The 22,748-nt window shown below is 38.2% G+C and overlaps 1 protein-coding gene across 4 annotated transcripts in view; it reads left to right on the top strand.

The window, feature by feature from the left end:
• The window catches only part of DOCK3 (dedicator of cytokinesis 3), a 192,326-nt gene that overhangs the window by 54,102 nt on the left and 115,476 nt on the right, over positions 1-22,748 (top strand). For all 4 annotated transcript variants that reach the window (XM_069027878.1, XM_069027877.1, XM_069027876.1 and 1 more), the window contains exons 6-7: positions 12,612-12,760; positions 20,749-20,833. In XM_069027878.1, the coding sequence (XP_068883979.1) occupies positions 12,612-12,760; positions 20,749-20,833 (234 nt within the window). The remainder of the gene's footprint in view (positions 1-12,611; positions 12,761-20,748; positions 20,834-22,748) is intronic.

Genomic DNA, 22,748 nt, shown 5'->3' with positions numbered 1-22,748 from the left:
GTTTTCTGGATAGTTTCACTATCGCTTGAAAGAATTGCCTGTTTATCCACATCTTCTTGATGTATAATACATAAAAATAGAGAGATAAATAAATAAAAGTGAGAATAATGTTCCAGCAGAAGCCTGACAGAGTGAAAAAATTACTTTGCACATTTGCTCAGACAAACTGCAGAAGTTGAGTGAGGAGTCAGCCTATTGTGACTTATAAATGGGTACGTGGAGGAGGGTTGCAGGTAGATGATTGATAATTGAAGTAATCTGTCAACAATCTGTCAGTTCTCTCAAAGGAAAAAAAAATAGGACAAAGCCCAGTACTGACAAAGCAAAGCCATGCAAATTTGGAATAGAATTGTAGGCACTTTTTAATAATTAGGGTGATTAGCAATAAATTAATCAAGGAAAGCAGTTGTTTCTTTATTACTGATATCTTTAAAACAAGGCTGGATTGTATTTTAAATGATTTGTTGCCCCATTATCCTAGAGGAAGTATGTTGCAGCAATCTGTGAGCAGGTTTCTATGGCATGTGCCCTGCAGGAAGTCAGACTAGATAATCACAATAATCCTTTATAGTCTTGGAATGGATGAATCTTTAAATCTGTTTAGTCAGGACCAGCTGTGTTGAAAAAAACAGCATTACTAAAATACAAAAAACCATGCTATGAGGTAGTGGATGTGCTGTATGGATGTGTTTTATATTCTTTCAGGCAAGAGAATTGTATGCAAAAGTCTAATGGTTTTTTAGGAGTCTTTGTCTAGTGATGCCTTTGAGATGATGTGCTAATTCTTGTACCCCTTTAAACACATTCTTTGTGGTTTTTGATGACTGATCTCCTTGGTGAGGACATGCTTTTTGGCTATTTATATAGAAACTGTGGAAAAGATTGACATTCAATACCTTTTTTTTTTTTTTTTTTTTTTTTGGTTTTTTTACGTTTCAAACACTGTAGGGAACAGCAGATATTTTGGATATCTTTGAGTGGGAGATCACCAGAAATGGTTCAGTTGCCTGGTAAAGGTGTCAGCATGAGTCAGGAGCCAGCTCCTTTGCCTTACAGGCAGGTTTAGCATTTGGGAATCAGCTGTGTTCTGGAGGGCACTGCTCTGCCAGCCGTGCTGGGCAGCAAATAATGCTGCTGACACTGCTTGGCTGTCATTTATTAACTGGAGCTTTTAACCATTCTCCCTGTGCAGTGATCTTTTGCTTCCTTTCCATTTGGCTTTAGTCTGTGGAGCATCCTAAGCCCTGGTGAAAACACCAGCTTCCACCTTAGAAGGTGACCCTATTTAAAATAAAGCTCAGGAACTACCTGCACTTCCACACTAACGGGAATGCTTTGATATTGTTTTTTAGAATAATGAGATGCCCAGAGTTGAAAAACATGTTTTTGTTCTGGTGTTGTTGGGATCTTTGTTTAAAATCTAAAGTTTTAACAGCTGCCAGCCACAGGTCCTTTACAAATATTTGCACTGTTTTTGTCACATACATGGAACAAACATTTTTAAATTGAAGAGGTTGGAATTAATTCTTTTTACTGGGAGTTTTACCTGTTTTCTCTTAGCTTGTTGTTTGTATTTCTGCCTCTCATCTTTGAACTATTTTAATTTTTTATTTACCAAAAACTTGAATATTTTACAGAATGAGTGAAAGCAAATATTTAAAAACAGGCTTTATTTATAATTTACATCGTCTTTGCTGCATTCTGCTTTTCTTTTTTGTGCTTTTTGTTTAACTGCTAAATTGTTTTCAGTCCTGCTGTATTATGGGATGGCTATCAGCTCAGTGGCAGTGCTTAAAGCTCCTCAGCTTCACACGTTCTTTCATGGGGTGAAGTAGCTTAGCTTGCATTTGAATCAGTTATTATTTTCCCAGTATTTTTCTTGAGGCCATATGTGGAGCTGCAGAAGAAATTACTTGTTCATATAAATCTTACTTTGATGGATCTGGCTCTTCCTAACAGTATTTCTGAAACCCAAACTGTCTTGTCACGGAGTATCTGAGTAGATCATACGGTGCAATTCCATTTGTTGTTTGTTCTCTGGAGCCATCATCCCTAAAACATCGGGATCTCTGCACCTGAGCCACCACAGCCTGCAACGTTCAGAAGTGTTTGAACTGGGTTCCCAAATATCCCAAATCTCACGAGTTTTGTGTCTGTGACCCCTCTGAGATCGAGGCTCCAGGCAAATGGTGCTGATCTTTGCCACAACTGATATTCTTTGGAGCTTCCTCTTTAAAAACCTTTTGTTCATCATGTGTAAGCACCAACATCCAGACTTGAGCAAGGGACAGGACAGCTATTTAGTCACTGGTAACAGCTGCTGGTTCAAGTGTGTGTATCCCTTTATTCTGCACTTCATTTCTCCTCCTGTCATGCTCCAAATTAGGAGCATCAGAGAGGGTTTGCAGAAACAAGAGCTGTGGCTCCTGCATTTATTTACCTTTATTTTTTTGTAATAATGGTGGGAGGCATAAAATGTGTCTGAGCCGCCATTGAGCATTGCTGTTAAAACCATTGATAAATCAACAGGAGTTTGCATATACTGAAATAGCTGAAAGAGCCATAAAGAATCATTACTTCAGTAATGAAAAAAATCCTCATATGTAAGGGAATTCTGATTTTCATATCCTCACAATTTTATATTTTGTATTTGGTGTTTGAACAGAAGTAACTGCATTGTAATGCACAACAGACACAGAAAACTTTGAAATCTGTAGATTTTTTGAGTTAGAAGATAATTTGGGTGATCAGCTTCCCTTCCAAAAAATCCTGAGCTTACAAGTAAGATATACATAATTTCACTGCATCTTGGTCTTATTCTTAGAAAACAGTTATGTTGTTTTCTGAACTCTGCCAAGTTATTATTTTATATATCTATTTTATATAGACAAATTAGGGCTTCCAGGAAGGTTTACAGTTGTGCTAAATATCTGTGTGGAGTAGTAGAAATGGATCAATCTCTATTTAAATTGCTGGGTAAATGTGCTACCATTCCTTTTGTAAAGGATTTTACTCTGCTGGGCAGTGGTCTTGGATTTTGCAAACCCATAGATTTTTTTACTTAGAGCTGTTCCTTTGAAGCTGAAATTGTCTCTTTTAGAGGAGTGAAGATTACTGGAACCTGTCTGTGAGAAGCATAGTTGAAATGTTTTGAATCTCCATTAGACAGTTTAGTTGGAAAACTACTGAAATCCAGTCAGTAATTTTCTTTAGGGATTCACAGAACTGTTGGAGGACAAATGGTGGCACCATGCCCAGGATCATTAATTACAAAATGCGCTAATCAAACTGGTTTGCAAATAATGGTCTGTGTTCTATATTTTGTGGGAATAATGCTGTGTGTTTTGCTTGTGGTTTTCTTTCTTAGTGTTTTAAGTGCCCCTAATGCTACTTTAAAATGGCTTTTGGCAAAGTCTTCTCTAACATAACGAAGTTGTGTTGCGTGACCTGCAGGGATCCTGACAGAGACAAAGAATTGGTAGAGATGTTCAAGTTGACTCGTAGTGACCCAGTCCTACAGACTTTGGGACTTCTTCTGAGCTTTTTTTCCTCTAAAAAACTGCTGTGTTTCTCAGGTCCAAAGCAGTAATGCTCCTTCTAGAGCCCTCCAATGTGTGAGGGAGAATATTAATTTTGTGCCTTGTGGGACACTGTGTGAGAGGAGCTGGCAAAAGGGTGAAAGTATCAGGTTATATCCTTGAACCCCACTGGATGTGAAGTTCCCTGTTAAGAATGTAAATAGCATTTGAAGAGCAGATGTTTGATTTAAATGCAATGGAAATGCTTTAGGGAGAAAGTATTTTTCAGCTTGAGAATTTGGCAGAGTAAGGCATTGCTAAGGGGAAACTATTTATCTGACAGAACTTGTAATATACTGTAATCAGTTTGAATTTCTCCAAAGATATTTATCATGCAAGTTCTAACTTAGCATGACTATTATCAATTAGTATGAATGTTAATAATTTATTAATAACACTTCAATAAATATATCATGTTTATTCAAAGTATAAACAAAAGCTTTTAACTCTACTTTAAAACTGATGTGAAAGGTAATATAATTCTCTGTCATGCAGAAAATAACCTTAAAATACTGATTTTTGTGGAAAGATATGTTGCATTTGCAAAAGAATGTAACCATTTAGTTATGGGTAGGAAGCTTTCTTCTGAATGCCTTCATTTCTTTTGCATTTAAATGATAGTAAAAAGTCTTCTGAAAGTATGGAATATAGAGGCTTCCACACTTACCCAATACTGCTTCAGTTTCTTTTAGAGCAGAATGTTTTCATTTGTTGCTTGTCTTACAGGTAAATAGCAGCAGTTAGTATCAAATGCAGCATCTTCCTCAAGTCCTCTGGGTTTAGATCTTTATCGGGTAAAGGCCACACAGTTTTCCCTTTTCCAGTCCATCAAGATTAGTGGGGTCTGCTGGCATTCCCAGTGCTTCCAGCAGGAGGCATTTCGGATGGCTGGGACAGAGATTCCAGCAGGAGGTTGGAGGTGCTCCTCTTCCAGTTGGGTTTACCAATATTCCAAGCTTTGTGGGACCAGAACTTCCAAGGGGAAAGAAATACACTTGCTGTTTTTCAAGACCATCAGTTCTCCCTCTGGAAGATCCCACATGATTCAGCAAATGTATTTTGGAAAGGAAAGGGCCATTATGGCTGTGGTTTTAATGTAAATAGGGGACACAAGTCTACGAGAAAAATGGAAGGTGGTGATGAGGGCAGGGAACATTGGTACTGATTCTACTTCTGCTTATTAAAGCTCCTTCCCTGCTGGGACCTCGTATTTACAAACAGGGGAGGGCAGGTTCGGGATGTGAAGGTCAAAGGCATCCTTAGCAGTAGTGACCTTGAGATGGGAGAGCTCAGGATCCTGAGGAGAGGGAGCAGGACAAAAAGCAGGATCACGACCTGAAAAAATGGGAAAAAGAAGCCTCTTTCATGTTCTTGGGCTCTTTCCTTGGTGTATTGTCTTTCAGAAGGCTAACTTACCTGGTGTTGTTAGTAATACTTCTGAAGAAATATGATAAAGCAAAATATATTGCCTTCATATGTTGTGCCCTAACATGTCTGTGTCATGATGGAGGCATTCAAAACTGGGGGAAATTGTCCTTAATAAAATAGCAAAAGCCTTGCATGCCTATCTCTTTCTCCTCGGAATGGAAATTTATCCTAAATTGTACATTCTTACATTTAAGAACATCTAGAACAAGATGTTCTTACAACATAAAAACAAATAAGTACATTTAATATCCAAAGGATTTGGAACTGACTTCAATAAATGTAATATGGATTGAAAAGGGGTGTTAATGTCACTTGTTTTACGGTATTATAGAAATGAAGAATTAAACCTCTAAGTTTATCCCCTTCAATTCCATTTCCTTAAGCTTTGTTAAAAGTTTATGATGATGTTAGGAAATGAGGTTAATATTGCTGTTGCACCTAAAGATTTAGGAACTCAATTCAATCTCAACAAAGCAATGGTAAGCTGCAGGCTGTGCCACAATCTCGTTAGGCAGGTTTTTCTCCAGCCCTCAGCTGTCAGCACCGGCAGCCAGGATGGGGATGGGCTCAAGACAGAGGGCTACTTTAAGGTATTTCTTGAACCAAATTTTTCCTCCTCTCACAGTAATTATCCCACAGAGCCCCTTAAAATTTTTCCTGGAAAAGACCAATCTCCCTTCTTAGCATCCTATTTTTTTCTGTTAACCAAAAAAGCTAAGCAACACTAATTCAGCCCCAGAATACCTGTCTCATGCTGGCCAAAGTACATTTCCTGGTGATGATGATGCCTAAGAGTAGCAACAACATATGAATACTGATAGCAGAAAGTCAGACACCAGAAGTGTCTCAGATTTGTTTTAACTTGTTTCTGTAACTGTTAAATGTTGTCATCTTGTACTTGTCCCAAGTTGCTGTATTAGACAGCCCAGGCATCTGAAGCTGTAAATAAGGAAGAGATATGAGAGTCAAGATGCACATCTTGACTGCCAGGGAGTGTAATAACTTGTACTCAGAGCTATTTACATGTGTAGCATAACTGATGTTTAGAGTGGAGAAGTTGTTTGTACTGTACTGAGTTATTATAAATAAAATAGACTCTGAATTGCACTTTAGTGTGAGTTAAACAGTTAAGCTCTGTGAGGTGATAGAAACAAATAAGGGAAAGCTTCTCTTCTTGAAGAAGGCAGTAGATTGGGACTAACCCTTTGTGAAAACATTTTTCTTCATAATATTCTGTGGAGAGCTCTGAACTGAGATGGGTTGATTTGTTAAATGGAGAGCATCGTGACTACAGATTTAAATATTACCCACTGTCCTTCACAAGAGGTCTGAGAAAAGAGAAGAGCCTTTTTCAAGGCAAAAGAGCTTTGCTAACATTGTGAGGACTTCTCCTCCTGTGTCCTGTTGTACCCTAAGTGCTGCTATTGCTGCAGTGCTACCGGGGTTCCCTCTGCATGGGGTTTAAAGCTGTGAAAGGCTTTGGTTTGCAACAAATAGAAGATATCACCAGGGTTTTGGATGTGTTGGCAGATAGCTTCGATTTAAATACACCATTTTGGTTTTGGAGCAGAACAAACAATTGTTTTCTGTTTATCATAAAGAATTTGAATGCATTTAATTTTTTTTTTAATGTGCAATCCAATCCAGTGGAGTTCTAAAATTATTTTGGAGGCAATCCAGTTGTTGCTTTGCTGCACAAGGGTTTCTGGTAAAGCATATTAATGCTCCTCAGGAGAGGGGGAGGTCAGCACAAGCGCTGCACAAATGAAATTTCTGTACATGTAGGAGAAACGAGGAATAAGGACAAGTGAGAAGTTTGCATATACACTGCTAGTGTGAGGTGCCTGTATCCAATCAGCTTCTCTGTGATTTAGGCCTTCATATCCCAGGCTTCATTCTTTTGAGAATTTCGTTTTATTTTGCAGCTCAGGGTAAGGCAGAATTGTTGGTTTCTCCTTGGATTGTTGCCAAGAGTGCAAGGAACCTTTTTGTGAAGTTACTGATGTAAATTCAGTATGTCTTTCAGCTTTTGAGCTCTTTGGAAGAAGCATAAGGACATAATATATCTAGCAAAAAATGACTGTACTCCTGAAGTATGATAAATGGTAATTCAGGCATGTTATTTAATCTAATATAAAGGAAAAGCTTGTAGCAACATCTCTGCTTATCTTGTACAGGCTTTGTTTTGTTGTTTTTTTTCTCTGCTTTTGCTTTCTTTATTGATGTTACATCATTCTTTTTACTGCTTAAGTTCCTCCTTTGTCACATGTCAGTATTTTAGGCTACTTTACTCATTTTCAATGGCAAAAGTCTGAAGAACTTATTTTTTCTGTCACTCTGATTTACTGTGCTTTATTACACACTGTAAATTGAAATGCCCTCTGTGAATACAGTAGAGAATCAATTTAAATAGATTTTTACTGGAGTAAATAATTTCTGTGTGAAACTAAAAGCTATGAATATTCATAAGACAAAATAAATACAATTCATTATAATGCATACTTATGAATAAATTGAGAACTAATAAATAGAGATTTTCAGGATAGAAGAATGAAAATAAACCTAAACAGAGATGCCTTTCTCAGTCTGTTACTTGATTTGAAAGACTAATGTTTATTGGACTTGACAATCTCAGAGGTCTTTTCCAACCTTAACATTTCTGTGATCCAGTGACTCTCTGGGTGTTCAATGGTGCCCTGTCAAAGAGGGATGAGCTCAAACCCAGCCTCTTGTGAAAACCCCAGGATGGTACTTCAATCCTTGATAAATGGACTTTGTAGTTTTACTTAGGAGAAGTTATAATTTATTAACTTTATTCTTGTTTGATGTTATTTTCCCTTATTTGTTGTCTGTATTTTTTAACTGTTTTTGAAGTCCATTTTAGCTCTGTAATCCAAGAGGACCAGCTGTCTAGGCACATATGGAGAACTGATGAATATGTGCAAGTATTAATTGTGTTCTCAAATTGCTTTTTCTGTGCCAGTCAGGACACCTCTGTACCATCCACATCTCCCACACAAATTTTTTGCTCTTCAGTTTGTTTCCTTATTTTTGAGACATCTTTGTATTGACCTGTAGTCTGACCTTTATTCATCAACAGGCACTTGATGAATACTGTCTAATTTGATAGGTGATGTTTAAGGTTTGCATGGTAATATTACAGATTTTGAGTTAGACTAAACTATAAATATTGCACAGATCTTTAAATTCCAACAGAGTTTTAATATAATTTGCTTAATTTAAAAAATCCGGACAAAACTGGGAAGAAAGGCAGGATTTTTGTGTTGTTTCTAATTTGAGTATTTCCTTTCATGTACTGATGGTGCTTGCAGGCTTTAATATCTAATGTAGATACCAAAATCCATAATAAGGAACCTGGGAAAAGCTACTCACTTGCTTTTATAAGGAAAATAATTTTTTGTGCCCTTCTCCCTCATTACAGCCTAAAGCAGTTTTATAGGAAATGTCTTAAGGGACTGCTCTTGAGAGAGACAAAATCCTGACTTTACAGTGGTGGTAAATGAAGTCATGGCAACAAAATGATTATAAATAGGTCATCTTCTGTAATGTACCAGTCTGTTATGTATTTTCCTATTATGTGGCATTTATTTAGAGATGACAGAGGCAGCCTGAGGGAATTGCACGGAAGCAGGGCCCTGTTGTGCTCGGGTGTGTTGGGTTTATGGCTCAGGTGGGCTGGTCGGGACCCCAAGCCCCTGTGCTGGGTGTTGGCTCTGGGGATGGTGCTGAGGGAAGAGGCCAATTCCAGCTTCTTCCACAGGGCTCAGCCCAGCTGTGGGGGGCCTCTGGCAGCACCTTTGGGGCAGGGAGATGAGGGGGAAAGTGGAGAAACAGCCCCACAGACACTGGAGCTGAGCAGGGGGAGGTGAACTGGTGATGGAGTAGGGATCCACACTGGGATCCACATGGGCAGAACCCACCCTGGCACAGGGGAAAAGTGTGAGGAGGAGCTGCCATGGACTGACCCCTCCATTCTCCTGCCAGTGTGGGGAGGAAGTGATTCTGTGAAGAATGGAGGAGTTGGGAGTAAAGGGAAAAAACGTTGGGCTTGGGAAGAGGGTGGCTGAGGACAAGAGTTCTTTGTGTCTTTGGATCTCACCACCCAACTCTATTTTAATTGGCAATAAGTAAATTCCCCCAAGGGAGGTCTCTTTTGCTGGGACGGCTGTTGGTGAGCAGGCTCCCTGTCTTTATTCCAATCCACAAATACTGTCATTTCCTCCCCTGACTGGCCGTTGGAGAGAGGGAGTGAGAGAGGGGCCAGGTGAGGGAAGCTCCACACCAAACCCATCTTTTGGCTTTTGTACTCCACAGAGTTAATATGGAGTCATTAAAAGAAAAAAAAAGTACTGCCAGACATCCACTTTTTGATGCATAGCTGCACATCTGAAGATTATCCAAAGATTGATTAGTGTGACTTGTTAGTTATAACAGATCAAAGAAATACAGCAAATGTTTTTGTGTCTGGGGATAGTAAAAGGAGGCAACAAGACGTGTCAGAGGACTTGTGCTGCATGTGAGGAGAGTCCCAATTCATTAAGCCCATTCAGGTTCTTTGTGACTCATTTTAATTATTACCATAAAAGTTCTGCAAAAATACTTACTTTTGTATTCCAGATTTGCCAAATATGTTTATAAATGCACACAGCAGATCATTCTAGATGGACTGATAAAGTGCTCCTTGCTTGGGAGCTTGTGATAAAGCCAGCTGAAAAATGAGGGGTTAGAGGTTGTATGAAAATTTACTGTGAATTGAATAGAATGAATGCTTACACATCAAACTGACTTGCATATCTTTTATTTAACTACTAACAGCATGATAAAGTTTCATGTTTGTTTATGATGCTACTCTTACTAAAACTGAAGGGTTTTAATACTGAGGAGGATTTTTTTTCTGTAAATGTGGTGTCTGGGGTCACCTCTTTTACAGTTTTCTTTACACAGGGGTAGGAATCCTGATTAGCTTAGCTTAGTGTTGAATTTTGACGGGGTTTTTTAAATCTTGAAAGAGAGAAGTCATTAAAATGTGAGCATCTCCTTCCTTCCTTCCTTCCTTCTCTCCCAAATGAAGTTCATTAGTCCCTGGGCTTGTGTAGTGTGAGGAGGGATATTATAAACTGGTTTTTGACTGCTTCAAACTTCCTTCTGCCTGCAAGCCTGGAATTAAGCCACTTTCAACTCTGTTCTAGCTCTCCTTTCTCTCTCATGAGTGTATTCCTTCACTGTCATGGATCTCGCATCTATGGTTCTTCATAACATTTTTCCCGAGATCACAGCCACAGCTCTGCTGGCTTTCCACTTTCTCTTCCTCCCTTCCTTGCCACGGGCCTTGGATTTTCTGGAAGGACACCCTGTGTTTAGCTCTCTCTCAGTACTTGTGCATTCAGTTTAGAGCAGGTGAAACACTTGTGCTCTATAATCTCCTTTATTTGTATTTAAATACGTACTTCTGATACTTCTGTAAAAAATGACTGTTTAAACATAACCACAGAACATACTGTAATTTAACCAGCACAGAGTTCTGGGCCTGAATGCTTTGATAACCGTGAACCATCATTACAGGAGTGAGTGGCTCTCTTAGCAGGTTTATTTGGGAAGTCTGAATATGATGGTTTGGGACCTGATTCTCATGATAATTTAATTCCCAACTGTTTTATTATTTAGATATACTTAATTTGCTTTTTTGTTACTACCAAACTCAACAGTTTTCATCTTGTGTTTTAACAACCTTTTCTTGTTCACATAAATAGTATATAAAAATGGACATTTCCCATACCTACTGTCATTGTCAGCTTATATAGGATGTACTTGTGACAACGTTTAGTAATAAAACCTAAACAAAATCGAGTAATTACATTCTTACCAGCTATTCATGATTATCTTCTTTGCATAAATATTTTCAGCCCCAGAAATTTATGTCTTTCTGTTAGGTCTGGTGTTTGATTTTCTTTCTTTAAAGCAGGACCAGAACCGGTGTTGAGGCAGAGTTGAAAGATTGTGCATCTTTTTGTCTCAAAATTGTTTGACAGGAACAACTGATGATGCCATCTGTGCTTAACCTGCTTCAGCAAAACAGATGTGTAATCAGGTTCAGGGGAAATTAAAAAAATACTTATCAAAATGGATTGCATTGATGTCTGTTTTCCTAAGTCATGCAAATCTAGTGGTCTTAGAGGAAAACAAACTCAAGTAGGTGGAAGTTCTTTTTTCATCTCATCTCAGCTATTTTTGGTAAACAAGTGAAAAGCACTTGTTCTAATAATGTGTTGCAACAGAAAAGACTTATGCTTCTCTTTGTGGATGTTCCTCTATCAGATGTAGTCTTGGTAAATGCAGGTGTCTTCATTTAGAGGGCTTTTATAACCCACTCATGTACAAGCAGAGACGTGATCAAGGCAGTGCCAGCTGATGAAGTCTCTGTGTCAGTCCATCTACTCAGTGTTTTCCCAAGTGAGATTCCAACATTTCAAGCTTTGCAAAGCGGTGGGAATGGAGCTCAGTTGTTAAAAAAACAGCATCCAGCTGCAACAGGAGATCTTGTTTTCCTACTTGGGATCCTCCTTGGTTGTTTTATGCAGTATTGGAGACCGAGTGTGTGGACAGGAGCCCCCTTGACACACAATCCTGACCCAGCACAGAGTGGAGTAGTTTGGACACACATCCTTATGTTATGTTATCTTATGTTATGGGTGGCCTTGGTTGTTGGCCCTAAACTTTCCTTTTTGGGAACTCACAAATAGTTACTTCCTGTGGGGGAAAAAGTATTTCCACTTGTCTGGTTTGGGGGTGTTTGGTTTTGGAGAAGAGGGTTTTTTTCCATGATGGAGTAATACCAGTTCTTCTGGAAAGGATGCAAGTGTTAGATGTGTAAGTTTTTTGGGGGGGATTTTCTGTTTGTCTTTACTGATGGTGGTGGTGTGGGGGTTTTTATATTATCGATGGTAATTTTTCTCTTTCAAAGTAGTTTTCCTGGTGGATTTTATTGTTAATTTCTTTAGTCCTTTTTAGACTGCTAGATAATGAATTTTCATACACACCCCTCATACCTGGCTAAATTTTGGTAACTGGAATATCACAAATAATTTTAAAATGCTTTTCTGTTGTGGTGGCTCATTGTGCTGACTGCTCAGAGCCATTCAATTAGCTGCTGACAGAAAGCAAGCTTTTTCACCTCTCCATCGCTTTAAATCTAGAACTTTACATTTGCTATATGATTGGAGTAAACGATTCCTGCTGTGCCTAATGAATCCTCTTATTTAGCATTAGGTTCCATCAGAAAATGGGCCTCTTAGCAGATTGAGCCTAAACCTTAAGAATAAGAAGTTATTTAGTATGAATTGCACTACTTTTTGATGTAAATATTTTAAGGCTCATAAAAACTGGATTGATGTTCCTCTAGGGTAATTAAATGAAAATTTGGTAACTTATTAATCTCTCTCTTTCTCTCTCTCTTTCTCACATTCTTTGTCTTTCCAAACTTGTTTTCTCCCCCTCTTTTTCTTTCCCCTGCTGTTTTCCCTCCCTGCCTCTTTCTTTTTCTCTCTCTCTCCTCCCCCCTGCTCCCAAAAATGTGTGCCTTTACAGAAACATAAGGTAGATCTTTTCTACAAACTGCGGCATGTGATGAATGAGCTCATTGACCTCCGCAGGCAGCTGCTCTCGGGGCACCTGACACAGGATCAGGTGCGAGAGGTCAAGAGACACCTCACAGTGAGGCTGGACTGGGGCAATGAGTAAGTACTGGGTACTGTTTCTTCTAATTCTTCTCAAGTAACTTTTATTAACAAAAAAACCCAATGCAACATTTTCTTTCCAGTAGCATTTGTGCACAGGGAGAACTTGGGATTATTTGAAAATCAAGTATAACTTTTTACAGTGAGTTTATTGCCTTCTACAGTGAGTTTTGCTCTTGCTGTGGAATGAGCTGTTTACCAGTAGCCCTTTCCTAGGGCTCCCCTCACTTATAAAAAGGATTAGGTCACTTTACTTACTTGGTACCAACCTAGAGAATAATAGGCCTGAGAGGATATGTTCAGAGGTACTTAAAGCACATTTGTCTTCCATTGAAGAAGTATTTTAATGGTTGATGCAAAAAGGAGAGAATTTCACAGTTAGCAGGAACACTGGAGCTGAGGCTGTGATATTTAGACTTTTTGTATCATAATGCTCCTCAGGGGTTTAGGCTCTCCTTGGTCAGTTCCATGGTGATTTTGTGGAGAGGTTCTTTTAAAGCCAAAGACAACTGCAATTCATTCACACAGAAATGGTAATAAATTGCTATTAGACAAAAAACAGCCCTTGGCCAGACTTGTGTGTCCTGAGATGTGGATCAGGCAGGTAAGTTGTGCATGACACACATGTGACACTCACTCTCAGACAAACAGCAACTGCTTTTCCACTGGGAGTGGGATTAATGCTAATGAGCATGTGGGAGTGGGGAGGAGTCCTGTAAGCTGACAGCTAAGGAGACAATCCAATGTTTTTCATTAAGCTGTGTTTGTTTGATTCTGTTCCTTAGTCACCTACATCAAAACCCCCTGTGAGGGACATACCTGAACATCCTGATGAAGGTTTAGCAGCCCCCTTGCTGCACTTCATGTCTCTCTTGTTAAAAGAAAGCTCTGAAGGACATAGACCAATAGATTGCATCAAGTCTTTGCTCTGCAGTGCGGAATTACAGATATTTTCCATTCTTATTCCCAGTAGAGTAAATGGGAACCAAGAGACTGTTTTTGAGCATTACGCCTGCCTGGTTTTGCTCAGAGTTTATGGATCAAATTAGCAACAGGAAGCTGCAAAAATGCTGTGAGGGGAAAAAAAGATGAGGAGAGCCGACAGCAGTGCAGCAGTGAAGAGAATAGGTTGTTCTGTGAGGGGGCTATAGACCATTTTTGATGTAAAACCATTAAATAGGAATGTAATTCAAACTATAAAGGTAAATCTAATGCATGACAATTATGGAGAAGCATCAGTGAAATCAGTAAATATATTCAGCATTATATTCATCTAGTCAGGTTGCCTATTTAGGAGAAAAAAAAAATTCTTTGCTTCTTACTACAGGTATTGAACTCCCTAGAGAAAGAGGTGCATGATATCAGAGATACATGCAGTATTTAAATCTAAATATCTGGGACTTGGAGGGTATTTCTGCAACAACACTCTTTTCCACAGAATTTTGGAAGAGTTCTGCCACTTTCTTCTATCCACCCTCTCTGACTTTTGTCACAAAACTTACTACCAGCTGTGTTAATCTGCTAAAAACACTAATGATTTTCATATACAAATTCACATAGTACTACCCTTTCTCAAGTATTATAATAGTGTTAATTGCTTGTTTTGTCATACTTGAGATTTGCAAATAAAATAAAGGAAAAAACCTTTTTATTAATGTGCATTAATGATGTCTGAGAAGACTGAGTACCTGCAGTTTGAGCAGGGCTGTAATTACTCAAGACAGTACAGTTTAACAGGAGATACTCCATGGCCAAGTAGCTTTCAGGAAACAGGTCATCCTCACACGTCTGATATGTAACATGCTTGCTTATTTAGTGAGAGGCTACTTTTCCCTGACCTTGATCATTAATGAATTGTATTCTTTGGGAAGGAGTGACGCAAACATGAAACTCACACTTCTTGTCACCACCAGTTAGGGATTTTTTTTTCCCTCTTTGTTAAACCGGTATAATTTTTCCCTTAAATACACTGGCAGTGGCTCAGTCTTCATCCCTTGTGTCGTGATGGGAGCTGGTGGAAATCAAGGGACAGATACACTCCTTGGATGAATAGCTGCAGGTTTCCTCTTTTGTGAAAGAAGTCATTTAGACTGTTTTCAGACCTTCTATTTGCTTCGTTTTGTGTGCCTACTGTAAATATTAAGTTTTGCTGTGTAGTTTGGTCTATTAAAATGTGGGAATATTGTTTTACTTATTGCTGCTAACCCTCTGTATTGTTGCTAATCATTCTTGTAACACAATACTGATTGCCCCTTCCTGTAGCAATTCCATTTTCTGTTGGTTACACGTTCTTTCTTCCCTGTACAAAAAAAGATCCTGGACTCATCCTTTTTTTCATTCATTCGTGCTTTGTGCCTTGTTCCAGTTACCCCCAGGTAGCTTGGGTTTGCTCTCATGCAGGGCTGATACTGCTGCTGCAGAGGATTTTGTGTTTCCCAATCAGAATTTGCTACTTTCAGATGAGCATCTTGCTGGTTTTAGACTTGCACTTTTAAGCATCTCTCTGTGTATTTTTGCACAACCAAAATCTCATCTACTGCTTTCTTTCCTGCATATCTTGCTGCATTTTATACAGAATGCTGCAAATACTTGTGCTTTCTAAAAATGTTTCACTCTGATACAATTGGCCATAATATTAATATGTGGAAGTCTGAAATGCTATTGGAAGTGTCCAATGGTCTGTAAATAACAAGGAAAAAGTTGTTATAAAAAGCTGAAGTCTGCTATTTATCATCTCATTTAAATCATGTTATAAAGTGGACTCTTCAGTTCTTCATCTCATTTTCTGTCATGTTTCAAGTAAAATAGATACTTGATTTTAAAATTTTTGTTTAGGTTTCTGCTTCTACATGAATGGATAAGTTTTTCAACTTTTACTATTGCTTAGAATGAGAAACCAGAATGCAACTTTTTTTGCTGATGAAAAGCTGTTTCATTGTAGAGACTTTTGCATCAAAAACTTTTTTTGCTGATGAAAAGCTGTTTCATTGTAGAGACTTTTGCATCAAAAACAGATGAAGGAATCTGCCTGACAGATCTATTTGAAATGTGAATCCTCTGCTTCTGCTTCAGTGCCAAAAGCTAATTGCAGCAGTATGTGCAATACCTTGTGTGCCAGAAAGGCAGATGAAGCTTTCTTCAAAGTAATTCAGCTTGAAAATCAGAGGTCATCTCACCTGATCTCCAGGATGATTCTTTCAGATTAATGTAGCACCTGTCAGGAGATTACCAGAAAGCATCCAGGTTTCCTTTCATACTCAGGGAAGACACTTCCTTCCTTATAAATGTGGTATAGATACTCTGTGTTTAGGGTCAGAAACAGAGTAAGGAGGGGGAGCCACCAATACCTTGATATTTTTGACAGATAAAAGCCATAAACAAGATGAGTTTGTAGGCTTGTATTACTTTTTAGTCAAAGGTTATTCCTTTTTCCCATAAAATGTTATTAAAATCATTGCATTAAAAGAAATCTTCCAAATAGTTGCCATAAATTCTACACAGAAAGATCCACAGGTAGCCAAGAGGTACAAATGAGTGTTTAAAATGAAAAACAAAGGGAAAAATATTAGCAATAAGTCTTTCACACTGTCATGCAAAGAAAATGTAACACACTTTAAAGTCATGGTTTTTCTCCTACCTCACAATTGCAGTTGGAAAGCCAGTAGCAGTTGCAATGTTAGCACCTGCTAACTACTGACATCCATAACTGTGGAGGGGAATTGTGTGATCCAGTGAAGTCAGGACAGTCTTTTAAATTTCAAAAAGCCCTACATTTCAGTGCTCACACTATTAGATTATTTTGGGGCTTGGAGTGATTTACCCTCTTGTCATATTTTCTTGACATAAAAAGGAATTAGAATGACTTTTTGGTAGTGTTGCAACAATTAGCTTAAAGTTGGTAAAATGCATGTGGATATATGAATTAAAAGTGCAGATGATACCTGTTTTGAGAATTAAAGGCAGTTTTATTGCAGTAGTTGGCATTGCATCAAAGCAGATCAAAATGGGAGAGATCAACTTAACCATAAAGAATTGCCTTTAAGAAGGTTGCAGGAAGAGCAGCTGCCATTTCTGTCTAAATGTACAGCATCTTTCCTGGATAGGCTTGGAGTAATGATTGAGTTGGGATTAAAGGTCTAAGAAACTTTCCTGAGTGTCAATCTTTGAGGAAAAGCTGAAAAACCTTTCTCTGTAGCCTGATACTGCCATGCTCAGAAGTATTTGCTACAATTCCCTTTTATCCTAAGATTCTTTACCTTCATCTCATCATCTTCATTTTAAGAAATAATTTCCTGTGTAGCATTACATCAGTACTTTATTAATTTCTTTATAGATGGCAGCCTCTGCGGTTTTTAACATAACTTAACTTAATTCTGTCAAAGAAAAGTATCAGGTTGTATTATTAGAGTCTCATTTTGACAAACATGTTTTTTTCATGTATTTAATTTTCCATGGATTTCTGTATTGTATTTCCATCAAAGTCTATTTTAAAGTCTGTATGTAGTTTATGTGAATCACTGCTAGGATCATTTTCTTTCCCTTCACCATCTTTATTTGTGTAAGAGAAATACGAATGATATTGAATGAGGCTTTGATATACTGAGAGAAGGAATAGAAGAAAAATTGATGCCTGTAGAATTGAAGCTGAAAAGGTTGAGGTAAAGTGGACATTTTTGGAGCAAACAAGATGAGATCTTGCACCCTCCAGAGATGTGATGAGCTCTCCCAATTTGTTCTTCAAGATTGAGTTTGCATCTGAGAGAATTTTTTTTTTTTAAGTAAAATGACATAGTTCTGCAAGGCTCTTCTAGGAAGAGTTATCCTGACTTGTGGTTTTACAAATTCTAAATGCTGTGCTGTTTGTATTGTAAATATATGGACATACTAGAAATTAGGACTATTCTTCAAAATTACCATTAAAACCAAGCTGGTTTTTTCTAGAAGCCAAGTTAACCTTGAGTTGTGTGTTCATCCCTTTCAGTATTAAAAAGCCCTGTATTTTTGTCAATTGGCTGGATTTCATATTACTTGAGAGAAAATTATCTAGAGATTTTAGGTGGTGGATTTTTTAAATTATTTTCCCCCAAAGAAAGGAAAGTTGTGAAGACCTTTATGTAGAAGAGGAAGAATGCCTAAATGCCAGCTGGAGGTATCCCAAACAGATGCAGTGAAGAGGTAATTGATAGGCTTGGTGATATTTTGTAGGTATACTTGGGAAATAATTTTGAAGGGCAGTTCAGTGTGAAGGCAGAATAAAAGAGCACAAGAATTTGCTTGTAAAAGAAAGTATTGTGGAGACAGGAACTGTCAAATAAACAAACCAGCACATTATGTAATTTTTATGCATGCTCTGTTTTGGAGAAATACTGCCTGGCAGCTGGGGCTCTTCTATTCCCCCAGTGTTTGATAATTGAGAGGGAAAGTGGGCCACTGACTGTCATTGCCATCTCAAACATTATGTTGTCAGTCCTTCACAGGCAAAAAAATTATTGATACAAATTGAGTGTACAAACCTGAACTTCCACCTGCACAGTAAATGGCTGCATGTTTGTGCTCCAGCCGAGACACCCTTATTTGCTGGGAGCAAGTGTTGTGCAGGATTAACATAGTATTAGAGAATGAGAATCTTCTGGGCTGAAAATCCACGGTGTTAAGGGATTTAACTAAAAATAGGGTATTAGATAAGTTTCACAGGGATGCTGCTGCAGTTGTGTTGAACATTATTAAGCAGAAGATAATACACTTGTCACGTTCTGAGTAATGAGTGCAGGCACTGCTTCACCCCAGCTCTCCAGAGAGCTGAAATGATGCGAACAGAACCTTGTCAGGCTGGGATTGGCTTGGCCAGGTGTTCCTGGGCAACTTTAACAGAGCTCTGTGACTGCCCTGCAACTGCAGTGCACACACAAGTGGCTTTGATAGTGGGGAATAATTTGTTCATATCTGTGTGCTGAGGGGAAATCCCTCCTTTATCAATGTACTTCAGGGGTGGGAGTGTGCACACACGTGAATGACAGGGTATTTTGGATGCTGTTTAGATACTCACTTTCAGAAAAGCTTCTGTGAATGAATTTGATGAGCATTAACATTTTTTAAAAAAAACCTTTGCAGTGATCTCTTACTGATTTTACCATTTTTTGGTATTATATTTTTTGACTTTGTGTGATAAGTAGGCTCAACTGGCAGCTGCAGGTAAGGATTACCTAGTGTGTCCTTATTTTAATCTTTTTCATTTGGTAAATAGTCATTTTCATTTTTGCAGCTGCAGTTTTCAGGTACTGGTCCTGGGTCGCAGATGACTTGTGTTTGATAGGTTTAATCAAAACAAAGTGTGAAACTATCACTTTCACAATGTGGCATTAGAACTTAGAATTTGGTATTTGACATGAAACTGCATTGAAGAAGGAAAGCTGTTCCCTTTTTTCCATTGAAAAGATAATTGATTTTAGCAAAGAACTGAGAAACTGGAAATTCCAGTTTCTCAGTAGGATGTTTCAGTGACCATACAGTGCTGCCAGGGCAAGTGAACAGGGCTGAGCTATATTTTTGAGGTGTGATGGCTTAGGGATATAAATAAAGAAGGAAAACCTGATTAGGCTGAGTTTCAAAAAAGAATTACGGAGTTTGGAAACTTCTGGGTAACATTTAAAAGTGCTGTGGTGAGCAAAGGTAGCTGAGCTTCCTCCTGGTGAGCTGCTTCTCCCTGGCTGTTGTTTTAAGCCAATTGCTCAGAAAGAGACACTGGATTGCCTGGAGCCTTCTGTTATTGCTCCACACAATTACTCTGCAGTACCAGAGAGGTTTTTCTCAATAAAATTTTTCATTTGCCATCAGGAACAAGTCTGTGCAGAATGTTTCCCTCTCTGATTACAAAATTAAATTGACTTTTGCTTTTCTTTTATAGTTCATTACAAAAGGTGTGCCAAGGTAGTTGGTGAGGGCACCTCTTCTGAAGTTGTTGTTTTGGTTTTTTTTTTAAGACTATCAAGAATTTCAATATGAAATGTCTAGAAGTGAAGTATCAAAGTTACATAAGGCAGAAGCAGGAAAATGGTTAATTCATGTGTTGTTTTTTTTTCAAATTTACTCCTAATGTGTGTTTAGTGTACCTTTTTATTGTAATGCTCAGAACTCTCTCTGCCTCAGAAACTGAAGATCTATGGAGCAAAACTTGGGTTTTGTCACTTTTAAAGTTGTCTTGTTCTGCAGTCTACAGTTATTAATTAATCATTAACAGTTGTCATTTATTTGTCTGGATGAAGAATATCTTATTCTGTCTGCTACTCATGTGAAGCCATGACCTGCACTGCCTTCTTTACAGCTGAATTCCTTAACCAGTCATCTTTACACTGGTATTCTTTTTTTATCAGTTTATATATTTGATTTGAACCAAAATATTAATTCTGTTCAGAATAATTAAAAATATTTTGTGTGTGTTACAAATAGGATTAAGATTATTGTAATTGTAGTTATTGTTTGTTATTAAAAAAATACTATGTTTCCACAGTAATAAAGTTGGGGGTGAAGTTTTATGAACACCAGGAATATCAAAGCAGCTTCCCAAGGCTCAGGATCTGTTGGCACATTTGAACAGGGCTATTAATGGAAGTTTTTCATTATGTAGTGGAGGATCTTACTCAAATACTGCAGCAGAAACCTGAGTACGAACTTTCTTTACCTGCTGCATTTCCATGTACAAAATTAACTCTTTTTGGGTACTGCACCAACATATTGGCCAAAAGCTTCCCCTGCATTAATTGCCAGAGCTCCACTGAAGTCAGGGAACAAAAAATAACAGGTTTGTAGAGGGATTTTTTGATATTTGCATTAAATTTTCCTTAGAAGGGTTACATGTTTAATGGTTAACAATTGCAGTCAGACTGGAATAGTTGACTAATTCCATGTCCCTGCCATGGAGGAGGCACATGCAGGAGGTGCTGGTGAACATTCATGTACCTCACTGACACTGCTCCTTCCTTTTCTTCCAGACATTTGGGCCTTGACTTAGTTCCTCGGAAGGACTTTGAGGTTGTGGATTCAGATCAGATCAGTGTTTCAGACCTTTATAAAATGGTAAGAAATTCTGTGGGAGATTGCTCTGAGTTTTCACTGTGGGAGGGAAAGAAGAGAAAATGTTTTTATTCTTTACTCTTCCATGTTTTCTTGTTTAAAATGGTGTTGTAACCTAAATGTCTTCTTCATTTGCACCCTGACCACCAGCACTGTGTCTCTGGTAGCCTGAGTGCCCTAAGCAGTGGCATGCTTTGATACATTTTAAGTTCAATTAACAAACTAACACAGTGTTACTCTTGGAAGGTTCTCTGAGCCCAGAAAGTCCATGAGAGCCACTATTTGATTCTTTCAGCAGATCTGCAGATGAAGAATACCTAAGTGAAAAGTCTGGATTTAGTGGTTGCATAGATAATAAACATCTTTGCCCTGCTACAAAGGCTTTTTGAGCTCACAAAAAAAGGGCAGAGAGGAGGGAGACTAGTGATAAGTTAATTTAAGCAAAATTAATCCTTGAGCATTAAGACCATCCCTGTTTTATGTCAGTGCTCCTTAGAAAACATGATGTGCATTTGAATAAAAATATTTGGATTTTCAGGTAAAGTAGTATAATTCCTTCACTGGAGTGAGTTCCAAATTCTGTCATGATTAGTCACTTGTACAGTCCTGTTGGTACCTAATGAAGTTGAAGTTGTTTTGGAAATGTGAATTGTGCCATTAACGAACTGTAAAGTCACTGATGCATGTTACAACTTAACTGTGTTTGGATTCTCTGTTAGTAGGACTAATACAGATAATTTTGGTTGTGTTGTGATGTAACTGTAGAGGGAGAAACAGCATGTAATGTTCAGCAGGTAAGCAGCATGTAAAATTCAGGAAAGTGAATGAAAACCCTTCCTCAGAGTCTGTTTTATCCAAAAAAGAAAGCCCCAAACAACCCAAATAAAAACCCCTCAGCAATTATTTTATACAACTTCTTCACTTTATATCTTCCAAAGAAAATAGAGTGTTTTCTACGTAATGCTGTTACAGTGTCACTCACTTCTAGGAAGCTTTTAATTTCCTATTTTAAAACAGTTTTGACTTTCAGCTATTTCAGATTAGGAGCAGAGAGGTCCATGGCTTGGTGATGGGTTTTGGTGTGCAAGATATAACTTTTCCTTAAACCAAAGACATGTTTTGTAAACAGGCTGGGTGCTGTTGCTGGTTTGGATTATTTGCACCATGTAACAGTGGATTTCATGGAAAGAAATAAAAAGTGTTGCATAAGAAATATGAAAGTACACCAGTCTATAGAGCTAACTTTTAAAGTTTGTTCCTGATTTTCCATGGTCTGAGGAGAGTTTGGTGCCAGTACAGCAGAGTTTTCCTTCAGTACAGCATGGAAATAACTCGCTACCAAATTCAATCAGTGAAGACTCAGAGTGTGAGATTAGTTGCTAACTAAGGATTGGTTTATTACTCTGAGGTTTATTCTGCACATTTTTTTACTCTGAATTCTTGGAATACTGCAAGTAGGCAATATTTATTGCCAGAGCAGCCTAATTGTGTCACCCCTTAGTCCTGTGACTGTGCTGCTCCATTCTGGGCTGGGCTCAGGACACCACCATTACTCACTTCACACTTCACTGCTGCCGGCATCTGTAGATGCAAGAGGACAGTGCTGTCTAATCACATCTCTTCACAGTCAGAAGGCAATTTCAGGAACCAAAGCAGCTGAAAACCTGTTACTTTTTTAAACTTGAATTTAGTAAAAAATGAGGGAAGGGTATGTTGGTGACTTAGGTTGTTTTAGGGTTATTTTTAATGTGGTTGGGGGATCATTTGTATTATTTAACAAAAACTCAGGGAGAGAATCCTCCTTGCTTGTGATGAAATACTTCATGGATTCTCAAATGAGCAACGGGTTTTACATTATAGAATAATCTTGCAGGAATAGTTGTGAGAGCAAAATTGCTTTCTTGTATTTTCAGGATTG

This window comes from Aphelocoma coerulescens, chromosome 12 (genome assembly GCF_041296385.1).
Source record: "Aphelocoma coerulescens isolate FSJ_1873_10779 chromosome 12, UR_Acoe_1.0, whole genome shotgun sequence".
In the NCBI taxonomy this organism is placed as follows: domain Eukaryota; kingdom Metazoa; phylum Chordata; class Aves; order Passeriformes; family Corvidae; genus Aphelocoma; species Aphelocoma coerulescens.
The sequence above is the reverse complement of the archived record's forward strand: the minus strand, read 5'-3'. Positions and strand labels throughout refer to the sequence as shown.